The following is a 25,112-nucleotide window of genomic DNA, read 5'->3' as shown; positions in this document are numbered from 1 at the left end:
GGTGGGATGCAGCAAGCTGTTTGTGTTTGCAGGCTGAGTTTAGTAGTACTCATCTTTTGAGAGATTTCTCTGGTTGGAACTATGAATCAAAGCAGTTTGCTCTTTGGAGAAGTAAGAACCTGCCAAAATCCATGTGCAGCTGCTGGGGTTATTCTCTGGACTACAGAGCCAAATCAACCAGAAGAGTCTCTTGCTGTGTCTCTGCCAGGTCCTCTGGCTTGTTTAAGTGGTTCACACTTCTGCCTGGAGCATAACATTCTGCTTTGCCAACTTCTGCAGAAAACTGCTGTTGTCCTTTGCTTCTGGTGAGATAGTCCCAGAAAACACAGTCTGAGCACTGTGTGTTCCTCTGCTTTGGAGGGATCCTGCTCTGCTCATGCTCCCAGCTTCTGGGCTTTCACCAGAGAGGAAACTTGTGGTTGCAGAAATCCACTCAGGCAAACTGTGTCTGTTTTAATCAGTTCTTCCTTTTGAATCAATTTGGAGGGCAAGCAATCTCACCTGTGTTTGAGAAGCCATGACCCTTAAGGGCAGTTGTGACTATACTCATTTTGGGAGAACGTCAACTTAAAATTCTCCTGGCCCTCAATCTAGGGGAGAATTAATTTCCTACTTCAGACTCTCTAGTGGTATCAGCAGTAGTCTTATAAAAATTCCTGATTAGATTATGCCCTCGTTGTAGTAATGAAAACCACTTATTAATGTTGTTTAAACATCTTACGTAGCACTTGCCTCGTAGTAGAGAAACTGTTATCCATTGGATCTATGGCTAATTATGTTCCTTTTTTTTCTCTTTACAGTTTTCTCTCAGTTAGTATTTTGTTACCTCACGTGGTATTAGAAAAGCAGTGAAAAAAAGATTGTCCACACTAAAAATGGTGTGTTTAGAGGCTCCTGCTTCAGTGAGATGAAATGTTAATGGGAAATATTGCTCTTGCAGAGTGGAATGCAAGAGCTGCAGAGTGGGATGCCCAACCTTGGCATGTTTAATTTTTGGTGTGTTCCTGGTTGAAGCCTGTACTTAACTGCAGAGTGGGACGCCCAGCCTTGGCATGTTTAATTTTTGGTGTTTTCCTGGTTGAAGCCTGTCATTAACTGTGCCCTATTCTCCGTTCTCCCGCCCAGCTTTGTGCAGAGGGCGCATTGTGAGAGTGCCCCCGGGTCCCCTCATCCGAGTGGTGGGCACGGAGGTGGCCATCCCGTGCAGCGTGAGTGACTATGATGGACCCAGTGAGCAGAACTTTGACTGGGAGTTCTCCCGGGACACTGACTTCGTGCGGATAGTGAGTACCTGGGATTCTACCTTCACCTCTGAGGAGTACCAAAAACGCGTGGGCCGCGGGGATATCAAACTGAGACGGAGCAGCAACGATGCTGTGGAACTTGTGATTAGGAACATCCAGCCAGCTGACCAAGGGAGATACAAATGTTCCACGCCCAGCACTGATGCCACCGTTCAGGGAAATTATGATGCAGAGGTCCAAGTGAAAGGTATTTCTGAAGAGTGAGGTGTGCTTTAAATTTGTTTTTGATATTGATTATAGATGTACCCTTAAGAATGTTGATTTTACTGTTGTTTATGATCATTGTGATTTTTTTGTTTATTTTCTTCTTATTATTCCTCTTTAATTCTCCTAAAGCCAGAATTTAAAATTGGGAAATATGATAGCAAAGGCAAGTGAGGTGAAGAAGTGAAGAGAGGCTGTTTACTATAAACACCACTTTTTTTTTCTGTCTAGTAAATATGTAAATAAAACACTAAGTGGTGGGTTTTCTGAAGATGTCTGCAAATATTTCATGTCCCTAATCCTCTTGGTAGAGAAGCTACGTTCAGGTAAAACCCCAGGCTGCCTTCTCTCTCAGTTTTAGTGTCATTTAGGGATCTCTCTGTATGAAGGAGGTAATCTTCCTTTTCTCCTTTATAGCATGTTGATACTACAGTCTTGTCCTAGCTTTGCTCTATCACTTAGCATTTTTCAGTATTAAATTTGGACACTATTTCTTTTCCCATATCTTATTTTTTACTCACATGAATATCAAGATTAGTTTTGTATGGGAATAGTCAAAAAGATGATGTTTGGATGAGAAACTAGAGTGAGTGGAAGGATAAATGAATTCTTGTCTTGTCTTGTTTAAAGCAGAGCACTTCCTTTAGTGCTTTTTCAGCTGAATTTCCTTCTTCCTGGAATATATTTATGTGTGGGAGAAGGAATGATTGGCAAGGTGTTGCTCTGTGGTGGTTTTATTGCCTCACATCTGAGCAGCTCACTGTTGGTGTTCTCTATTTGATTCTGTTTTATGATGCTTGTGTCGTTTGGGGTTTTTTCTTCCCAAATAGTGATTTCCGACGGTTTGTCCGTGAGCGGCTCCAAAGCTCGTTCCTCCGCGTCTCTCCGGCTCTCCGAGGGCGACTCCTTCAAGCTGCGCTGCTCGGCCACCACCGCGTCCCCGGAGCACACGCACCTGCACGTCACCTGGCAGGTCAGGAGCGGCTCCTCTTGGCGGGACGTCCTGTCTTTGACGCACGAGGGCAAGTTCCAGCCGGGCGCCGGCTATGAGGAGCGCTACCGCAGCGGGGACGTCCGCCTGGACACGGGCGCCAACGACACGTACCGGCTCTCCGTGTCCCAGGCCTCCTCCGCCGACGGCGGCGCCTACCGCTGCCTCGTCAGCGAGTGGGTCCGAGGGGCCGACGGCTCGTGGCAGAAGATCCAGGAGAAGAGCGTGGAGATCGCCACGGTGTCCATCCAGAGGACCGGTGAGTGCTCCTGGTCGTGGTGCTGTGTCCAGGCTCCGGTGCTTTGGGGTCACTGAAGGAAGTGAGGGTGCATTCCAGCAGGACCTGGAGCGCTGTGTGGATGGCTGGCCTGTTGTGAAAAACGCCAATCACTTGTTTTTTAAAATTTTAGAAGTTTAATAGTAATGAAATGGTAATAAACTATAGTAATACAATTAGAGTAATAACAATTTGGACAAATTGAATTAGGACAATATGAGACAATAAGTACAAAGAGTTACGGACGTCCGGGTACCTTTTTCTGGGCAGCACGAGCCCGAAAAAGGGCACATGTTAACAAAGGATTAACCCTTAAAAACAATAGCCTGTTGCATATTCATACACTTCATACATGATGCATAAATTCCATTCAAATACAGGATTCTGTCTGGCCATTGTCAACTTCTTCCTCCAAATCCTAACAGCACCTTTGAGGTGGGAAGAAGTTAATTTCTTCTGATAAGAGGGCAATAAATTCCTGTTCTCTGAAAGATTTAGGTGTCCTGTGGCTGCTATCTTGCTGCGAGTCCTTTCTTTAAAAAAAGTATCCTACATAGCATATTTTCTATCTTAACCTTTTTTATAACCTAAAACTATATTTAACACAGTACTTAAGAGAATTAATACAGCATTACTTTCTAACACAACACATATAATATTCATTTTAATATTTGCGAAAAGCCAGTCATAAAATACATTCATTTTTCACACCTGTTAAATCTGTGACATAATTTTTCTAGGTTTATTTTGGAGAAAAGGGCATGGAATGATTCCCTGGAACCTCTTAGAGGTTCCTGCCTAGACGCAGATTTTATCTCATCCTTCATTCACTTCAGAGTGCTCATGGTTTTTTTTATATATTTTTTTATATTTCTTAAATAAACATTATATTTAATGCCTGGTCCCCCAAAGCCTTCCCTCTGCTCTCTTATTAACACTGGGTTCCATAGCTCTAAACACCTGCACTTCCCCTGTGAAAGTGGCTTGTGATTCAGTGATAGATGCGGAGCTCTTCTGTGTGCTGTTTATTAAAATAGTGTGGAAAGATCAAGAGAAAGGAGGAAGGCAGTGATAATTTAACAGGGCAAATTACCCAATGATTTTTTATCACTGGTCTGATTGCTCTGCTCTGTTGGCAGGGGTCTAGGACAGTAATGGTTCTGTTAAACACATCATTGCATGCTTGGCTAAGGAGACAGAAATACATGCAGCGCTGTGCTGAACATATCCAGATATCCCTGCCCATACAGATTCCAGGACTAGATGCACTAAGCACTTGATTCCATTAGCATTATCACTGCTGGTTGGAGGAGGGAGAGCGGGGGTGATGCACCTTATCACTCAATAGGTGGAAAAACAGGCAGTGATGGTCCTTCAGAAATATGAGATTATCACAGTATTTTAGAACTGTTCAGACAGAAAGGGTATCTTTTCATTTTTGTAATCCTTTAGTCGCTAGGGAGAACTCAAGTGTCTGGGTTTTTTTTGATTGGCTCATTTGGATGTAGTTTTAGTGTCTTGGTGGTACTTAGCCTGTGAAATTTTACTGGATCAATCTTCCCCCTCTTTTTCAGGGTGTCTGTTGCACAGCTAAGCTTGCAGGCACTCTCTGCTGACACAGGACTTGCCTAATTAAGAGCTGTAATTCTCGATTTTGTCAACTTTTGCAGTGTTGGTTTAAGTAGGTGGGGTTTAATCAGTGGCTGAAAACAGCATGAGGCTGGCCGAGACCAGCAGTGGTACAGTTTTTTGATGTGGTTTTGGTGTGTGGTTTGTTTGTTGTGGGGGATTTTGTTTGTTTTTCTTTGGGTTTTTTGCCTTCATTTTAAACTCGTTCATTAGCAGCACTGGCACTATATCAGGGGCATGAAGGCTTTTTTAAAGTTATGCTAAAGGGGATGGATTATTCTCCAGCAAAGTGCTGTATACACATTCTGTAGAAGAACTTGAAGAGCATCTTGTGCTGACATCTGAAATCTCTGCACTTGCATGCTGAAAGAACTTGAGATGTAAATGGTTATATGCCTATGGGTAAACTCTCTCCAAGTCCCTCTATGTGCATATATTGCCAGATTGTGAATGCCCATCACTTTCATGAAGACAGAAATGTTGCTTGGAGAATTGCTGCTCTTAACCTTGCAGATGAGTCTGAGTTGTATTCTGGTATTAGTCTGTTAAATTAGCTAGGCTTTCCTACTGATTGTAATCCCATGATAAGACAGTCCCAAGGCAAGTCCCAGTGAGAGATTCATCTGGACTTGGTTTCAGCACTCAGGTGGGGCCTGCTGCCCTCTGTCCAGTTTGACTGCTCTGTGTTGTCAGGTGGTGAGGGGTGAGATTGAGCCTTGCTTGGCTTTATTGGCAGTACTTCTAACTACTCTGTTTGGCTCTAGCCTTCATGTGTTGTCTCATTCCAGATGATAGTCTGAGGAAGTTTATGCAGATGGGGAACTAATATGTAGTAGAACATGGGTTTTCATAAAAGTCATTAATCTCAGCAGAGACACGTCTGCTGGTTTAAAGCAGGTATTTCTCTTCTTGCTTGTGCTGAGAAGAGCCACTGCTGTAGCAGCCCTATCCACTGGCCTCAGTGGAGACTTTAGTAGCTGCATTACACACTGTGGGAACGGTGCTGCACTGAGACCCAGATCTAATCTTCAGGCAGTGTAGAACGAGTGAATGAGCAAGTGAAGATACATGGTAGCCTGGTCTTGACACTGTGCTTCCATGGTTTTCTTTTGAATATTCTGTATCTAGTCCTGTTTGAATGTTGGCTGTGACCATATGTGATATGTATATTAGAAGTATTCACAGGCCAGTGGTTGCTGAGTGTGTTTGGAGTGGCTGTTGGTGTTGCTTTGAAGTCCCCAGTGTGTGTTGTTCTGAGCAGTAAGTGCAGAAATCAGCAGTATAGAAGTTACTGATGCCTTCTGTTTGCTTCCATTTCATGTTTTTGCAGCACACCTGAGGTCAGTCAGGACTCCAGCATGTGGCCATGGCTGCTTCTCATCTAAATCTGCTCCATTCAAGGAGCTCAAAAATGTCAGCAGAAGCCATGTTGAGTTCCAGTGTAGTTCCTAGTGATTTCTGTAGATGCTTAGTCTTCTGAGGCATAGTCCCAAAATATTTTGACCCTCCTGTGAGACTGCAAAATTCTGTACACATTTTCCTGCTGTGCAAAGGTGATGTGCAGTCTGTGGATGAGACAAAGCCTTCATGGACCAGTTGCTGTTGGGTTATAAAAATGCTGTTCTCCCTCCCTTTCTCCCCTCTGCCCTCATCACACATCCCTTGCTTGACTGATAATGTGTATTGCCCTTGTAATAGATCACTCGGCTCAATATCCAATAGGCATTTGAAGGTTGGGCTGCTGAGCTTCTTCAGAAGCTCCTGTTATAGAACGTGAGAGCGAACTATGTTTATTAAAAGTAACAAATAAAAAAAAATTTTTGTTTGAATTTTTGTGTCTCTCTTCCAAGCTCTAGATGTGGTCATCTCAACCAGCAATGTGTCTGTGACTGAAAGAGACTCCCTGGATCTTACATGCAACATCACAACAGACAGAAGTGGTATTTTCCAAGCAGAGGTGATGTGGTATTTTTCTGCATCACCTGATGACACCTTGTCAGATGCTCAGCTCTTGCTGAGCATGGACCACGATTCTGTTGTCAGTGATTCAACTCTGATCAGCCTCAGCCATGTGGACAGGAACTCCTACCGCCTCCTGGTGCGCGATGTGGATGTGGAGGACTCTGGCTACTACTTCTGTGAAGCTGCAATCTGGGTGCCACTGCACAATGGGAGCTGGCACAAGGTGGTGGAGAGGACCTCTGCACCAGTCAGTGTGGTGGTGACAGCACTGGGTGAGTGATTGTGCTGTCAGATTCATGGGTAACGTATCCCTCAATCCTTGGCCCCGTCAGAAAAGGGAGAAGATCTTGCTGAATCTCTTCTGCACAAATGTTTCTCTTGTTTGCCTCTATTATCTGTATGTAGGCATCTCTCTCACATATATTTCTGTTTCTGCAAATATCCTTAGAAGTAAAGTTACCTGGGAGAATTACTAAAAATGAAACTCCAGTAAAACTTCTTAAAAAGCCTATTGTTTTACAGATAGGTCTGGATATGTCAGCCTACCCAATCTGTTCTGTAGTTGATTCTTGAGGGGATAATAGCTGCAATTTAGAGGCAGTGACACTCAGGATGTTGTTGCAGAATGGTGTAAGTAAGGTACGTGCACCTGCTAAATTGTACAAGGTATTGGGAGCATGAATGAAGCTGGATGTGAACTGGCAGAGCTGTAATGCTTGATCCCAGCTCTGACTGGAGCCAAGCATCCAGGCCCAAACCCTTTCAATGTATCCTTTCAGATCCTCTTGTCATGAGAAACTGGTGGTACTATCCACTTACAAAGGCAGAGCTCCTCCAACACGAAAGTGCTGAATGAGGCTAGCATATAGAGAGCCTGTTTTTCAGCAATAAATGGCTGTGCCATAAGGTTAAATCCCATCAACAATGACTTTAAATGTTGCATTTTAGCATTGTGCAGAGCAGCTGAGCCGTGGCCGTCTCCAAGTACACTTGTAATGTGTACTAAAGTGCACAAGTGATTAATGTCTTCATTTCCTGTCCTCCTTCAGCCATTCACATTGCACATTACACTTGTGAGTGTTCCCTCCTTTCCCCACTTGTGTGTATGTGCAGTCATGCACATGTGTCCATGTGTGTACAGATGCACTTGCACACTTGTGTGCTCTCTTTTTGTGCCTGTACCTGTAGAACTTCTCTTTACTCTTTCCATTCTAATTCAGCATTATCTGGGAACCAGAGAAAATAAAATCTGCTTTTCAGCAGATGCAGATGCTTGGTTGCTAGGGAGAGAGAAAGCAGAATAAATTTTCAGTGTTTGAGGTTTTCAACTGCATCCAGAATTTACCAACTCCTCCTCCTTAATGGAAGTTAAGAGCTCCTGAAGTATTAAGTCGTTGAATTGTCAGTGAGGCTGTTCTTTGACAGCTGACAGAGTGGAGGAATGAGGTTTATCCAGCCAGCCTTTTATTCTTTCTAAATCCTCTGTTAGAGTGTCTGTCAGGGTGAAGCGCCTATCTGGAGTGGTGCTATCAAAGAGAAACTCTCTTCTTAGGGTTCTTCCCCTGCCCACAAATGAAACAAACCTCAAGCAATTTTCTTAGAACTTGGGATTCTTGTGGCATTTTCCTTCTTGTGCTTCTGTCTAGAGAAGTGCATCTGCTTTCATAGTACTGTGAAGACACTAGTTGGTCTTGAATGCTTTCTTTTTGAGGGGAAGGCGTGGCAAAGGGGGAATGGTGAGAGAGTTGTGGAGTGTGAGCAATACATCATAAGGCCCTGGAGTAAACTACTCTTTTGTGAATGAGAAAAGCAGTGTAGCTATAGGGTCTAAGGGGCCTTATGCCAAAAGTGGGGTTTGGCCATCATTATTAATCTGTGCTTTGGTTGTAGCAAAATTCTGTGCATTTTCTTTTCATTTGTCTTGCCCTGAAATAGTGCAGAAATCTCCACATGCTCACTGGTAGTAGGTACCACAGTCTTTGTAAGCAGTGCTTTTATCATTTTATGTTGCCTAATGTCACAGAAACTCCCCACCAGTATTACCAGATTCTCTGGGGTCTGGTGTGTATTGCTGCCCTTGTTCTTGCTGGATGCAAGGACACTGGTGAGAGATCTTTTCTGCAGGCTGACATAGAAGCAGCAGAATTGTAGCTTGTTTGCTACAATTGTTTTTATCCTTTGCATCTCAAGTCCAAAAGTGCATATGCACACAGAGTTTCCACAGCAGTTCTATTAAGATGCTTTATTATTATGGCTTGTTGGTGAGCTAAGCCTAAGTTTTAGCCTTGGATTGCCTTCTTTGTCCCAATTATAGCTTCAGTTAATTGTTTCTAGGAGGGCAAAATGCCAAGTAAAACATAAAGCAGGAAATAAATACAGAGTGCTGAATACAGTTAGGCTGTAAAAGCCGTGTGATGAGTATTGGCCGAACAGTTGGGAAGCTGGTCATTTTTCTGAATTATAGCAGACAGCAAGACAAAAATATTCTAATACTAGTAAATAAATATGTATTTCCTTTGTGGTGTGAGGTTCTTGCTGTAATCTTTTTCCTTTACTATCTCTGTAGTCTGAGAGAAAATAGTCATGCGGCTCCCTTATCGCTTTTAGGCTTTGGGCAGCCAGCTATTTCAGATTTAAATACAACAGCCCCATTCTTAACCCGTGAAACTCGGGCACTGATTTTCCAGCCTGAGGTATTCCAGCCTCACAACTGCACAGCACAGACTTCTCTATTCAGACTGTGAAGCTTTTTCTGATCTACACATCTTCAACTCCTATCCTACTTAGTATTTATTGACCTAGGTAGTATTTAAACTGCTGATCTCTGAAATTTACTGTGCTCAGCTCTTGGTGCTGCCTCTGGCCAGTGCCAGTGGTGTTCTGTGTCCCCTGGTTTGGGTGAACTGTTTGGCTTTTTTTTACCATTCTTAAGCTGTTGTAGAGACACAATGGGATGGTTAAGTGTGAAAAATAAGGCATTTCATGATGGGAGATGGCGTCTTATCCTGGAGAGATATTGGGAAAATGGGATGTCTCTAGTCAGTCCAAAGCTAGAGGATAACCAGTGTCCTGCTGCAGGCTGCCCCAGGCATTTGACAAATGCAAAAGTGTCTGGTTGTGTTGAAATTGAACCCACAGGTGGGTTCTTGGGGATAGGCTTAAGAAGGGAATTATTTTGCTCGGCAAGATCTATTAGTCCTGGTTGTTCTGAAATGGTCTGACTAGACCTATGAAATGGAGTGTCTTGTTTGGAAATGTGGGCTTAGGGGTACCGGTGTCAGAGTGGTGCAAGTCTAGGAACCAGAGGCAAAGTTCCAAGGACTTGTGAGAAAAATGCATATTGTGGCACTTAGCTTGGATGCTAAAACTGGATGTTAGAAGTTAGTATATCTTTTAATTAAGTCTGACATTTTCTCCCTTCTTGTAGCCCCTAACCTGTTTCTTCTGCGTTTCCTCTCCTGCAGAGCCAGACTATGACGTGTTCCTGAATGCCTCTAAAACACCCAAGTTTTCAGATGACCCCACAGAGCTGAACTGCAGGATCACAAATGTCCAGGACACGGAGGCAAACATCCGCTTCTCCGTGTCCTGGTACTACCGGCAGCGCCTGCCCGGTGACGACGCGGAGCCGGAGGAGCTGCTGGCTTCCATGGATGCAGACTGGGCTCTGCTGCCTGGGGACAGGGCCAGAGAGAGGATTCAGAACGGGGAAATCATCTTGTCTAAAAAGTCTGCTGACACCTTCAGCTTGAGAATCCAGTGGACTTCGGAGAGTGACAGGGGGGATTATTTCTGTGTCATCTCGGCGTGGAGCAGGCACCGCAACAACAGCTGGGTGAGGAGCAAGGATGTGGCTTCTGCATCTGTCAACATCTTCTGGGCTACACAAGGTAGGAACTTCACACCTGGGTGGCTGAGAGTAGGCTTGTCAGCCAGAAGGCCTGCTAGGGCTTTGGAAATGGGGTTCTGTGTTGATGAAGGTTTAAAAGCACTGTGAACTTGTGTAAAGGCCTCTTATCTGTGGAGGGGAATAACTGCTTTACATCACTCCTTTATTTTACATCACTACCACTTCTATGCAACAGTTTGGAGTGGAAGTGCAAAGGAGGAGACACCATCAAAGGAGAGTTTCCATCAAGCTGCTGAGACTTCCAGGAGCTGGGCTGGAAGTGGCAGGGGTGGCATCCAGCAGTGCTGCTGCTGTGGTCATTGCCCACTTTTGTGACTTGGAGTATTTTGGTCTCTTTAGGGTGCATCTTGCTGCTAACAGCAGGGTTGTACTGAAGTGAAAAGAGGAATGTCACTTTGTCTTCTCTGTCTGACAGTTTGGGACCTGTGGTTTTATTTTTCTCTTGTACAAGCCCATGTTTAAAAGGCACATCTAAAGAAGTTGATGGGCATAGTATTACCAGAGTAAAACTACCCACTTTGTTCAGTGGGTAGCTGAACAAAGTAATTAAGTGGTTTGCTTGGATCTTGACTTTTTTTAGAGGAAAGTGAATTAGCTCTGGTCAGTATTTAACTTATTCTGGGAGGATTTTTAGAAGCTTAATAGTTACCTGAAGTTGCTTAACTCTGGTTTAAAATGGGATCTGTGTTTCCTGGTTGTGCTGTACAGTGATACTGTTTTGGCTCAGAGTGAAGTCACGCAAGAGAGTCTGTTGGAGAGCATCAGAAAGATTAGGATAACCTGGGATGCAATGTCTTTGTCAAAAATCTGTGTTTAGCTAAGCTGCATTTATCTTGATAGACTAGTTTAACAGTATAGCTTAGGCATCCACAGGCAGAGAACTGTATTTGAGAGACAAGCAATTTGAAATAATTTTGAAGTTGTTTAGGGATAATCCCTGAACAGCAAATTGGAAATCTTCTGCTCTGATTCTGCTTCAGTGGAGACAGAAATGATGCTCAGTACTACACATGTGTGGTCCAGGGAAAAGTTTGGGGTTTTTTTTTTTTTTGGTGTCTGTTCGTTTGTATTTTTTTTACCCCTGAAGCTGACTTCTCCAGCAGGACTGAGAAGTCTCATTAATGCTGGATGTTGGTCACAATTAGTTGAGTGTTATGCCACAACACGGAGTGTGTGCATGTGCATGCCAGTGTAATGGATCGTCGCCTTCGGAGCAGCTACAGAGACCAGCTGGAGTTGAAAAGTCTCAGCCTGTGTTGACATTTCTGAGGGAAAACAAACCGTGACAGGTGTGAACATTCCCTTGGTTCTGGTTTTGTTCCAGAAACTCTGCTAATTTTGCAGCACAAATGTAAATGTTATAGTCCCCGTGCTGAAAAGTACGTTCTGTTGGCAAAGCTTGGGGCTGGGGGATTTATTATGTGAAAGTGAGCTCTCCTACAAAACCTTCCCCTCCTGAAAAATACTGTTGTAATGTGTATGAGGTGGGGAGGGTGAAATATAGCTTTGATTTCCCCTTCTGTACCCCCATCAACTCCCCCTTGAGCAGTGCAGCCCCAGATGCCTCTGTGTGTGCCACATCCTATTGTGTGAGCTGCAGACCCGGCTGCTGGGAGCCAGCAGCTCTGAAGGAGTTAATCTGCTGCTGCCTGTGCTCTCTGACTGTTGTTTTGACAAGTATCTCTGGTGATTTGAGTCCCTAACTGCTCCCAGTGCTTACAAAAGCCAGCAGCCGGGCTCCCACGTGTTTGCCTAAGGAGAGAAGAGAAATTTGCCTCTTCCTTGCATGGCTTATGCCTATACAGAGACTTTTCTTCCATCTATTTCATTGCTCGCATCTTCTTTGTTGATTTTAGAGCACTGCTTTGGGGGAGGATGTTGGAGAAATCTCACTTTGAAAACAATTGTTCTGAGTTCTTGAGAAAGGAGAAGTGGGTTTGTATTGTGTCTGTGGGTCTTTCAGCAAAGATGGGTGTTCTTTGTTCAAAATGTAAACATCGTGTAAACATGTAAAAAACCCCTTTTTTGTGCATTGTATAATAAGCTGTGTGTTTGCCCATTTGAACTTGGGGTTTTATTGTCTCTGTTTTCTGTTTTATTCTACGGGGGCCAATAATGCTCACACATCTTTCTGCTTACTCAGCTTTGCAAGTGCAGCCAATTGCTATCATAGATCACCATTGTTTTTGACATAGTCTGCCTGATATGTTTCTTCCCCCCTTCTACTTCTTCCCCTGCCAAGGTGACAAAGAACGCATCTCTGTCTCATCTCAGAAATTAAAAACATCAATTGTATTATGTTTTGCTTATTTAGAGTACAAATTCCAGTCAGTAAAAAGGGGTAAAGAAAGGGAGGAAACCTTTTCTGACTAGCTCTGGAAATTATTTCAACCCAGAAAAGAGTTTGATATTCTAAAAGATAATTTTATTTATTTATTTGAATACAAGTTACATTTAGAACACAGATACTGTTTGCATTGAAAAAAAAAATCAATGCTTTTTTCCTAAACCAGTGTTGTCAACTTCAGATCTGCATGGAGCACTTAGCAGAAGAAAACATTATCTTTTAATTGAAATTCCAAATCCCAAAGGTACTATTATTTGCGGTTTTGTTAATACTTCTGTCTTTAATTTACAAAATAATTATATTTAACATCATGTTATTGTCCTAAATGTTTGCCTAGCCCTCCCATCCCACTTAATTGGGAGCAAGGGTGCCTTAATCTTTCATACAGTCCTGCAGATAGAGAGCAGATAATATTTCTGCCATTACTTTTATTGATCACTGCTGATGTATACAGGCACGGGGATCCCCATGGCACTGAGCTGGAGTGTGCCTGTGCCAGTTTGGCTGTGGGGACAGGAGCTGTGCAGTCAGGTGTGTGTGCTGTGTTCATGCAGGCTGCAGTGCAGGCTTTGGTGTGCCTGCTGTGCCTCCAGAGCTGCTGGGGCTGCAGTTGTGCCTCGAGGTGTGGTACAGCCACCTCCTACCATGGCAGAGCTGTCACTGCATTGATGCCTGCTGCATTCCCTGCACCGGGGATGGAGGGGCCTTCATGAACACCAGGATTCCTGTCAGCAGCCTCAAGCAGTGTTGTGAGGCTCCAACATTGATGTCAGCCCTGGCCAATGTGCTGCTTTTCCAGCTGGAGTCAAAGCAGTGCAGGGAGGGTGTTTGCTCTTTATTCTAAAGTCTTCTTGCCCTTTTAGCTGTTGGGCTTCTCTAGAAATTTGCCTGGTGTAGATGAGGTGAAAACTGGTTTTGGTCACTACCCAGGAAAAGCTCTTGAAGCTGAGCACACACTTTGTGGTGGAAGAGCAAGAGGAGAATTACAGTGTGGCTTAGTCACTTGGACTGGCCAGTGATGGAAGGCAGAAGCTTGCACTGCCAAGCTCCAAAGTACAGTTTACTCAAATTTTATTTGAGTCATTTGGCCAGGATTTCTTCTGTTGCTAGCCCTCTGTCTTGGAGTAGTGCCCAAGCTTTGGGTATGGTTTACTTAGGAACTCTTCCCCTACTGCTTTCCAGAACAAACTGCAGATTGCAGCCTCCTGTATATGACCAAGCAGGGTGTGCTTTATTGTGCTTTTCATTCTTGGAGCTTTACAAGAAGGAGATGAGACTCCACATGGGACTGCAGGCGTGTATGCAGACAGGCAAGTGTGTGGAGTAGCGGTCAAGACACACATTGCTTCCTTGGCAATTCCCAAAGGATTAGAAATGAAACCTTAGGCTGCAGTTCTTGGAAGAAAGCATTCATTTGACTTCTCTGGCTCATCTTATGCTGCAAGATCTGATGAGTAATTTCTGCTAACATAGGAAACATGAAGAGACTTTCCTTTCCCTCTTAATTTTCTGTGCAGATTACTGTTACTTCTAAGACAAGTGCCAGATCTTTGGGCTGCCCTCTTTTTCATAATGTGGACTCTCACAACAGAGACAGCAACACGCTTCTCTAGGTGGGGGTGAAGGAGTGCTAATTACATTTCATCTGCTGCTACTGAAGGAGAACAATATTGGCACAGAACCAGCATATTAAAAATGGTGATCCAGGTTTTCCTAGTTGATAGGCTATCGAGTCTTTGTGTTGTTGTTGTTTTACTTTGCTACATATGCAGGTCTGTAATATTATGGCAAATACAGAAGCATCCCTTTGATCTTTTTTTGACTTTGTTGCAAAAAGAAATATTCAGCACCTGTATGTGATGGATTGTGTGTCCCCTTCTCTGTTCTGTTCTAAATTTCTAATGGTCTAACACAAGAGGGGGTGCCTCTGCCTTGTGTGTTCATCCAAACTCAGGGGTTTTTAAAGGTAGAAAAATGCTTTGAAAGAACTTTCATAAGAATGTATCTCCTTTTTCTTAGTTCAGCATGTAATTTCTAACCCTTCTGGACTCTGTCACTGTTCTCCAGCTGCATCTCTGGGCCTCAGCTGTTCTCTTCCACAAACTCTTACCAGTGGCATTTCTGCTGTTGTCCCATGCTGCCACCACTCCTTTCTCCTTTTCCTTTAGCAGAAATACTTAGGGAAAAGCATTTGCTATTGCCTTCAAATGGAAAACCAATAAAGGATGTCTAGGGACAAAATTTGCTCTGTCCTTGTTGGGGACAAGACACTGCCCTTTGTGCTGCTGCCTGACCTGTGGCTCAGGGAGTGTGGAAGTTAAGGTATTTGATACTCAGGTAATAGGGAGAATTGTCTCAGTTGTAGCTGAACTGCTCTGGACATGTGAGGGTGTTTAATCTTAAGCACATATACCAGAGACTAAATGTAAGATTTCCTTTCTGATGTCTAGGACTCTGTGTTCTGCTGTGAAGATCAACAACATAAAGAACATTTAAGTAAGGAGGGATTTTTGCCCAGAGCCTCCTCATATGGCCTAGAAAGCAACAATATGTGCCAGAAAAGTATAACTAGCTGTTTGTGCTTCTGCTTTTGGGACAAAATATAATTGCCTACTATGTTCCTAAAAGTATGTGAAAAGCTGATCTGTGCTGGGCTCCTAAGTACTGCAGGAAATATCAGAGTCTCACAGACACAGAATGAGGACCCAAAATGGGTTTGAAGTCTGGAATTTGGTCTTTTCACAAGGGAGAGGAGAATGACTCTGATGCTGTACAGCTTCATTTGTGATTGTACCCCAAGTGCCTGAATGTGCAACTCTTGTATTGTCACTTGCTTAGTGGGTGGAAGTGTGAGGGGGGTTTGGTGTGGAGTATCAAATAATTCTGTGCTCAGCTGGACCACTAGAAGCATCTCAGCCTTCACTGCTCCTGCTGCTTCTTTATATAGCTTTGTACTGTGATCTGCTTTATACAGTACTGATTTAAAGTTGTCATACCGGGCTTCTCATCTTGTGGGCTGTGTTTACTCATTGTGAAAACTGCTGCTTGAAGGCAAAACACTGCAAAATGTAATCTTGACAAGTATCTTGTTGCTCTTGTGGGGAGGACATAAATATTACTGCATTTAAGTTCAGTTTTGGGAAATGTGTTTCAATCTCACCATTGCTTATTTCCCTGTTCCTGAGAAGTTTTGTCTTGCATAAAGAGGTGCTGTGGAGCTCTTTAACAGGTCTACACTTTTTTTTTTTTTTTAATAAAGGAGAGAAGTGAGAATATGGTGCAGCAAAGTAAGTCCAGAGAGTTGGATTGGCTGTATTTTTGCAATATTGTTATTCCTATGTATTCTGCCCGAGCCCCCCCTTCCTTAAGAAGAACCATGATGTACAGAGTGTCTTTTCATCACAATGCCAGGAAACTAGCAACTCCCTTTCCTTTTATCTGATTCTGGTTTCAGTCACTCCTCATTTTCTCAGTTTCTCACTGTGAGCTTGTATTTTGTGTGTCTTGGAGCTGTGCTCCGACATGTATAATTTTCCAAAACCCTGTAATTAAGGGATTCTTGGGATTGAGGAGACAGTAGAGAATGGAAGGAAACTAAGCAGTAAGTGCTGCTGGAATTCCTGATGTCAAATGGGAAATGTCAGCCCTTCTGGCAGGCTTGTGTGGAAGGAAATGTATGAGAAGCAAGGGGAGGAAAGACTGGCACAGAGGCAGAGGTGTGTGTAAATCTGTATGGGAGTGCCTGGGGTGGAGACTTCTGTTACACCGAATTTTGTCATGTGTTTTCAGCTGAATGTGTCTGGATTGCCGTTAGGAATGCCGTTAGGGTGGATTTTCAAGGGAAATAAAAGACACTACACTAAGTGCTGCCAATTTAGCAAGTGGCAGCTTTTGTCATTAGTCATGAGTATTTCAGCAGTGCCCTTATTGCCCCATCACTGTGGGTGCTCTTCCAGTGCCAGTATAAAACTGGGACTCTGAATCTGTCACAGACATCTTTTATGAAAAATCCTTTCCTTAGGATTTTTCCTCCTGAGAAGCTGAGAGGCCTCAGGAACAAAATGTAAACATTGATTATCTGCTGCTGTGGAATGCAACAGGTGGGTCTGTGATTGGCCCATGTTGGTTGTTTCTAATTAATGGCCAATCACAGTGGGCTTGGACAGAGAGTCCGAGCCCCAAACATTTGTTATTATTCTTTCTTATTCTATTCTTAGCTAGTCTTCTGATGAAATCCTTTCTTCTATTCTTTTAGTACAGTTTTAATGTAATATATATAATAAAATAATAAATCAAGCCTTCTGAAACATGGAGTCAGATCCTTGTCTCTTCCCTCATCCTAAGACCCCTGCGAACACGGTCACATGAATCTTGTCTAATATCTTTATTCTTGAATAAAGCAACCCTGGAGGTCCTGTCTTGTGGCAAGCTGTGTATTCTATTTGTTCAGTATTTGGTGTTTGAATTTGTGCATCTTGACCCAAACTGTTGTGTACTGTTGAGTAGCATTCTGGGGTGTCCACATGTTTAGATAAATGTGCTGGGATTTGTTCCTCCAGAAAAGAAACTTTGCCTGTCTGTGACCTCCTAGGTTGGATGGTGCTGTAGAAATACCCGAGCCTGCTTGTTAACCCTCTCTTGCCGCTTTATTTCCTTCCCTCTTCAGATTACACGCTCACAGTGGAGGCGGTGAAATTGAAGCCATTCTTTGTAGCAGGCCACACCTTTGAGATGACGTGCAAAGTGTCCTCCAAGAACATCAAGACGCCGCGCTACTCGGTGCTCATCACGGCCGAGAAGCCGCTGGCGGACCAGTCGAGTCCCAACGGCACCACGCGCATCATCTCCCTGAGCCAGGACTCGGTGGTGCGCCTGGAGGACTGGACGGACCAGACGCGCGTGGACGGGGTGGTGCTGGAGAAGGTGCAGGAGAACGAGTTCCGCTACAGGATGTACCAGACCCAGATCTCGGACGCCGGGCTCTACCGCTGCGTGGTGACCGCCTGGTCTCCGGGCGGCGGGGGCATGTGGCGTGAGGCCGTCAATGGCTTGTCCAACCCCATCCAGATAGACTTCCAGACATCAGGTTGGTACAGAACCTGGCAGCCCCGTGTCTGAGCCAGACAGGGAGGCAATTCTGTGACGCTTTCCCATTGATTTCCCCGTGTCTCAGAAATATCCGCTCTTTGGAACAAATGGCGTGATGGCTGAGAGCTGTGCTTGTCTTCTTTGGTGGTACTTGTGTCCTTTGTGCTATTGATTGTTTACAGAAAGATGTTTAATGAATTGGCTGTAATCATAACCCCTGGGTTTTTCTCTGCTAATGCAGCTTTTATGGTCCTGCAGGCTCAGAGCTCGTTCTCAGTATGGAGCAACTGCTGCTGCATTTGCCAGCTGTATCACTAGATTGTTAGTAGTGGCTGCTCTGGAAGAGCATTAATATAAACTGGATTTCTGTTCCAAAACAGACTCTATTAGCATAGCATTAAATTCCCTGAGCACACCTCACTGTTGATGTAATTGCAGAAAATGGCCAGGTCAGGGTAATGTTTCAGCCATCCCAGTAAGTGTATCCTGCCACTGCAAGACCTTAGAGGTCCCTCGCGGCTGAACTACAAAGCTCCACAAATTGGGAGGAATTTCAGTACCCAGAAGGACATCCTGTTCCTCAGTTGCTTGCTGAAACTCTTACCTTCAGCTGTAACTAAGCCTGCCTGTTGAGACTTTTCTGTAGAAATGTGCCTATCCTGATACTGTGTTGGAGGGAGGGAGAGATGGATGGCATTGATTTGGATCATCAGAGATGCATATTAACTCTGACTTCTGTCATGTTCTATTGTTGGGAAGTGCAGTGGGAGCTGTTTTTATAACACTGGTGCACAAATGAGTGAAGGGCTCCTCTCATGATTTGATAAACCAGGCTGGTGGGGGTTTTGAGCTGGTGGGGCTTTCATGCTCACATTCTGCTAGTAGTAACAGGCTGTAGCATATTTAGGAGATGTGTCTGTGTCTAGGCAAGAGCAGCCTGACTTCTGGCTGCATCCACAGCTAAGGTAATTATTCTAGATGATGTGGTTCCTAAGATCTGAGCTTGCTTATATGGCACACTGGGAAAAGGACAAGGGCTGGCCGTAGGAGGACAGCCTGGCAATGAGGACATCACTTCATAGGAAGCTTTGAGATGTAGATTTGATCTAAGCTGGCCAGACAGAGGGCATTGACTGAGCTTCTTTCAGTTTTAGGTAATTTCTCAAGATGGTTTAGTGGGCTGCAGTTTTAGCCTTATTACTCTTCATATCTGGGTCAGACACAGTGGGAGAGTAGTATTTGCAAAGGGAGTGATAAAAGAAACCAGCAAGAATGAAATCTGCACAACACCCCACCCTGCCCCTCCAAGCTGCTATGCGGAGGCATTCCTGCACAGTGCAAAGTGGTGGTTTGTGCCTCTCCCAATATTGCTGGTCTTGTGTCACGTTGAACTCCCATCCAGAAAGTTTGTGGGGATGCTTTGACACGCAGGGTTCAGAGGGAAACCTGCGAGCAATGCGAGGGAGGGAAGCGTGCGTGTTGTAGTCTTGGCTTCCCTTTGCTGCCAGCCTCTCCTCGCAGCCCCTCCACCCAGATAGGATTTCTGGAGCGTGGAGTGAAGAAAGGGAGGCAGCGTGTAGAAGTGCCCTGGGAATGTGTGAATTCCAGTAGCAGGGCTGGAGCAGGGGGAGGGATGGTCCTGAAGCCCTGTCAGCCTTTCATTCTTTACCAAAGAATGAAGAAAGAAATGAGATCCCAGGCACAATTTGCTGCAGTGCTATTTCCCAAAATAATCTTGGCATGTAGCAAAATCTGTTTTGAAATACCTGCAATTTTCTTTAATTGATGGATGAACTTTGTGTCCTTCAGTTGTTACTCAGATGTCCCTGCTGGATATTCACCTCTGGGCACGATTAGAACATGTGATGAGTACAGTTAGAATGGACTAACTCTGGAATTATTATTTGGGAAATCATCTGGAATTAAGTACACAAGACAGAAGATGTTTTGTGGGTGTGTTACTTTGGTTTTGTGTGCTGAAGCCTCCTGTCTTTGATGCAGACTGAGTCAGGGAGCCAGAGGTAAATGGCAAAGCTGTGGAGCAGCTATGAAAGCACAGCTCAGATATCACACCCTTCTCTTGCATCCTGTGGCACAAGCAGCTGTCAGACTTGTTCTTCAGAAAAAAGAAGTTGGTGCCAGAATTTCCCTAATGGGCATGGTGAAAGGCAGAAGCGCTGAGAGAGCTAGTTATTTGTGAGAAAAATTTCCTCAAAATTGGAGGGAAGATACTAACAGGAAAGGTGCAGGAAAAAAAGAGGGGCATGCAGCTTTCCAGGCAACTGGGAAAAAATCCCCAAAACCTGGGGAGAAGCAGTGTGCTAAATCCTGAGTTGTAGGGAGGGTGGGGTGTGGTATCTTATGAGTGTTTGTCCCTGATAGGAAAACTGTTAAGGAGTCAATTGCACTGATTTCTCAAAGTGTGACAGAAAGACAACTTACCTATAACTGCTGGAGGAAATATATACAGCAGTGTAATTTTGAAAAATAGGATGTATTCCAGTCTCCTCCAAACTTTGAAATCTTGGGCTTGGGCAGCATTTTCAGCTTCCATCATGGCTGTTGGAGTGGGGAGGGGATCAATAGGGAAGCAGCATTTTCAGCAAAAGGAAGCCCTTAAAGGGTTTTACGTGAAGCTTTTAGTCCTAGGAGGAATTTCTTTCTCAGTTGTTTTTATTGATTCCCCTTTGATGGGGGATGGTGAGGCTTGCTGGCACTGGAAATCCTTCTCTCTCATTTGACTCACTCCCAGATCTCTCTGAGCTGAGTGATGTTTCAAAGAGGGGTTTTTAAGCGTGCATACACGCTGTGCCATGTGATCTCTCTGAGTGGCAGAGCTTTTCATATGTGAGCTGGGGACTGCACACATGTGAAACTTCAGTGTTTCCTGCCACAATAGGCTTGAAATGTGGCAGTGCTCTGAAATGTTTTTCCATGAACATCTGTGGAAAATGTCTTGCTCAGATTCTTTCCATTCAGGGCAGAACTTGCTGGCTGCAAGCAGAGATCTCCTCTCTTCTTTCTCCACTTGCTGTTGCAGAGGGGCGTATTTATTCAATTTGGTAATGATCTGAAATGTTAATGTAAAGGCATTTGTTTGAAACACCCTGAACTAAAAAAAAAAAGGAGATGTGGATTTTGTCCACTGGACCATATGAACTGGAAGTGAGGGTGGGGGAGTGTGGTGAGGAGGAGCCTACTAGGCCATTAGTTTTCCAATATTCAATCAAAGGCAGATTGTTCTCTGCTGGATGTATTTTAAAACCAGAGAGGATCTTGTGAATCTTCTGGTATGACCTCATGGATAACATGGATCACTACACCAGTTTCATAAAACGAATGCCTTCTGTATGTCTAGCTGCTGTAAGCAAAATAAGCTTATCTGGTGGGCAGGGAAAGCTGTCCCATGTGAAGAATTTAATGTTCCTCAGTGCTTTTTTGTTTGTCTTCCCAGTGTAGGGCAGAGGTTCTACCATGTCTTTTTTAAAAGGTTGCCCAGTGATGTGAGGAACAAGAGCAGCTGCCAGTGCCTGTCTTGAAATGTTCTCTTAATTTCATTGCACATTTTCTACTCCAGTGCATCCTCTCTCCTCCTGAGCTATTTGTTGATGCATGTGTACAGATCCTTCCTTTCAGCCTGGAACACACCAGTCTTCTGTCCCTTGTGTTCTCCTCAAGCCAGTGTGTGAAGACAGCTTCATAAACTCTGTTTGGCATATGTCCTTTAATCTTCAAACCTTTTCACCACGAATTGGGCAACCCAGGTTGGTGTTTAGAATGTGTTTGCCCACCACACACTCTCAGGGATTTCCACAGAAGTGACTTATTTTCCTTTCCCTTGAAAGAAGCAGGGAGAAGGAAGCTTTTAATCTCATGTTGAGAAGTGTATTGTGTGAGAGATCCATTTGGAGCTTGGCTGTGCTCTGAGCTGTCTCTGCTCTGTGCCATTCAGCAGAGGGCAGAAAGTTCTGGAGAGGCAAAAATAAAAGAGAACTTGTAAGGGAAATATCTCAATGAAATCTTCAACTCTGGATTACATCTGCATGTGAGCTCATTGCACAGCAATGTATTATCGTCCACTTTGGAAGAAGCTGAGATAAACCAAGAGCTGCTGAAATATGAGCTGAGTATTGATGTTGAGCTTGCAATTAAAATGAAATGATGCCCTGCAATGACCCCGAGAGATACTCAATTTCAAGAAGGGCGAATAGAAAGATTCTTAAAGGAAAGAAAGCTTAATCACGGAAACGAATGAAAAGCAGCTCAGCAGAAACTCTTTGGCAGGAAAGGCTGGTATTTTCCAGCCACTCTTAATGGGCAGGAACGTGCTTTGTCATTGTGTGCCTTTGTGCCTGTGTGCATTAATTTGTAGCTGGAAGTAGAAACCACAGACTTAACTACTGAGGGCTTCTTCCAGTAACAGCTATTATGGGGCTGGGGGCAAAGCTTGTTAGGGAACAGCTTCACAGAGAAACTGGGAAAGGGCAGGAGTCTGGAAAAGTGAAGGTGAAGAAACTTATTAACTGGAGAAAAGCAGGTCATGGAATTCTCAGTTGAAGAGTGAAGGATTTGGTGCCAGGGCAGAGATGAGTAATATTTTGGACGATGCAGAGCTCGTGGGTTGCATCAGTTGTTTTCCCCGTTGTGGTCAGTGGTGCTGTCTGATTGGAAGCAGGGCAGCTGTGTGCTGGAATTCCAGTCCCCCTGGTCAGTAATGGCCTGGGCATGGGCTTCCTGGGGGGAACAGCCTGCCCCAGGTCTCTGTTGTCATCAGATTACTTGACCTTTCTCTTCTCTGTTTGGCTGGGAAATAAAGGTAGCTCGGGTCTGTGGGGAGACTATACCTTATTTCTGCAGAGAAGTACAGGGTAAAATGATAATCAAAGACAAAACATCACCCAGGACCCTAGATAATTAGGACCTCTTTTACAGACTGGATTTTAACTGGCTCTTGATTATTGTCTTTCATTTTCCCATTTTTCTTGCAGATTTAAAGTGTTCAGATTACTGAGCAGGGAAGGAAAGCAGGGAAAAAGTAGGGTGACATCAGGTAAAGAGGGCTCAGAATTTGTCTTAATCCTGAAGTTGAGTAAATTACCTTGATCAGCTTGAACTCCTCTTTTCCACCCTGCAGACCCTTCAGTGTGAATCTGATTGAGCACAAAATATTAAACAAATCTTGGTTCAGCTTACCAACAGTTTTTCCTTTCATTTTTAAGCGTAGAAGAATTAGCATAGCACTTTTTAGCTCAAAACTGTATCACTACAGGGTCTGGCTCCTGGAGTTACCTTCCTGGTGACATGAAATCAAGAGTTTGAGCATTGAGATCTATTATAAAAGGGAACATTCAGAGAAAAGTACACTGAAGAAATCCTGATTCTGGAACCTGGTTTCTCTTAAGCACTTCTGGATTTGTACTAGTAAACTTCTGACCTCAATTTCTTCACTTTCTGTTTAAAGTAGTGTAGTGTTTTTCAAGTGTTCAGGAGTCAAGAAATACTCTGAAAACTCTTACTGTCCTGACTGCAGATGCTTTTTAATATAAAATTGTTATTAGTTAAATAGGGAAGAAAACTTCTTTAGGTGTTTTTATCTAAGCTTACATAAGGCCTTATTTATAGTGAGGAGCAGATCTTTTTCTTATTTTAAATCAAAGTTCTCAGCAGAACATGGCAATTTATGATGCTTAGCTCTTAGAATTGGGAATGCTAGTTTGTTTTGTAAATCTGTACTCTTTAGCTTCCAAATTACCTGAAGGAATGACACTTATCTTCAAATCTGAAGTTATTAAAATCCAGTTATTTCTCAGCTTTCAAGCTCATGAGCAGCTTTTCCGCATTTAACTTTGCTTTGTTCTTGATGAGTTTTACAGGTCATGCTTGATCTGTCAGCCCTGCAATTGAAACTAAACTCTGGTTTGTTTATTCTCCCGAGTGACCACTAGGTGCCAATTACAGTATTTCAAACTGTTAAATGCAGGTGGCAACGATGGCCAAAGCCACATCATCTGTTATCTGCCGGGTTCTGTTTTTCTCGGTGTTAATGTAGCATGAACTCATATCTCAGAGAAGGAGAGAGTTCCTGTCACCTCCCCAACCCTCCCAGTGACACTGTAAGTGCTTGAGCGTGAGGGTGCTGAGACCCTGGGCCAGTGTCATCAGTGTCTGCTGGGAGCTGCCTGTTTTACCAATGCCTGCATCTGTAACCTTGGCACTGAGATGTGTGGCCTCTTTTTTGGGTGGTTTTTTGGGGGTCTTCTTTTTTTTGGAGTTTTTTTTTTTTTTGTTTGTTTGTTTTATGTTTGAGGGCAAAAACTTGAGAAAAGTGTACTTGAGTTTTGTGTTCTGAGCCTTGCTTGTCATGGTCCAGATCCAGAGCTTCTTGAACACTGGGTGGGGGAATGGGGCACTCAGCCTCCTGCCTCTTCAGGTTTTTTTAAGGGAGGCAATAAATCTCTGAAGGTGCTTTATTCTGTCCTTTCATGCCTAAGGGCAGCCTGAGGCCCAGGGTCATGTGGGCCTCAGAATAACCCAAAGAATATATAACCCAAAGAATATATAACCCAAAGAATATATAACCCTAGGAAGCTGCAGCCACACAGTTTTCAAGACTGAACTGAGGAACTGTCACTGCAATTAATCTTGCTTAGGTTTTAATAAATAATTAAATGTTGTTTTCCCTCTTCAGCTGAACAGGGAAGAACACAACCCCCAACAAACCTCTTGACTATTGATATCCAGTCCTAGCACAGGACAGTGATTTGTCCCTGGAGGTAGAAAAGGCAATTTGCAAGAGATGTTGCCTGCTAGGGAAATACCTGAAGGGAAAGAACTGTTTGTGCCTTACCAAGGGAAAGCACAATCCTGAAATGCCAATGCAGCTGATGCCTTGGAGCCTTCCTGCCTGGGAAATTTTGGCTTTGGTGTGGGAGGCTCAGTGGAGAAGTGCTTGGTGACCCAGACTGAGGAGTGTGTTGCGAGTGCTGCGTTTCCATGGCTGAGTGACCAGCCAAGCTCAGCTTTTACCCTTGTGACATCCAGTGGCCAGGAATGCTCTGACTCTGCTCCACATCAGTGCTTTGTTGGTTTGCCAGGGTTTGAAGGCAGTGTCTGTTCAATGCAGGGTCCACCTGGACTTTCAGCCTAGAAATAAAGCCTGAAAAATCCTATGTGCCCTCTTGTTTAACCTGGCAGGGGCAAGGTAGCCCATCCTTAGCCTGACAGAGCTGGAACCATGCAGTTCATCTCTCTTGCCCAACCCCTCCCAGCATCCAGCCTGTCTGCTGGAGCTAGGCATGTCCTGTATTCCTGATGGGATGTCACCTCACCTGCTGCAGGATAGACTGAGGATAGACTGAGCTATGGACAGTATCAGGATTATTGTGGTGCTGTTGTGCCTT

The 25,112-nt window shown here is 44.0% G+C and overlaps 1 protein-coding gene across 2 annotated transcripts in view; it reads left to right on the top strand.

The window, feature by feature from the left end:
* The window catches only part of PTGFRN (prostaglandin F2 receptor inhibitor), a 66,500-nt gene that overhangs the window by 27,223 nt on the left and 14,165 nt on the right, over positions 1-25,112 (top strand). The window contains exons 2-6 of one of the 2 annotated variants that reach the window (XM_063150154.1): positions 1,126-1,491; positions 2,339-2,758; positions 6,262-6,639; positions 9,832-10,257; positions 17,291-17,710. In XM_063150154.1, the coding sequence (XP_063006224.1) occupies positions 1,126-1,491; positions 2,339-2,758; positions 6,262-6,639; positions 9,832-10,257; positions 17,291-17,710 (2,010 nt within the window). Of the gene's footprint in view, positions 1-1,125; positions 1,492-2,338; positions 2,759-6,255; positions 6,640-9,831; positions 10,258-17,290; positions 17,711-25,112 lie in introns of those variants that run through there. The other variant, XM_063150155.1, reaches the window with a different exon arrangement.

Source organism: Melospiza melodia, chromosome 2, assembly GCF_035770615.1.
Source record: "Melospiza melodia melodia isolate bMelMel2 chromosome 2, bMelMel2.pri, whole genome shotgun sequence".
NCBI lineage: Eukaryota > Metazoa > Chordata > Aves > Passeriformes > Passerellidae > Melospiza > Melospiza melodia.
The sequence above is the reverse complement of the archived record's forward strand: the minus strand, read 5'-3'. Positions and strand labels throughout refer to the sequence as shown.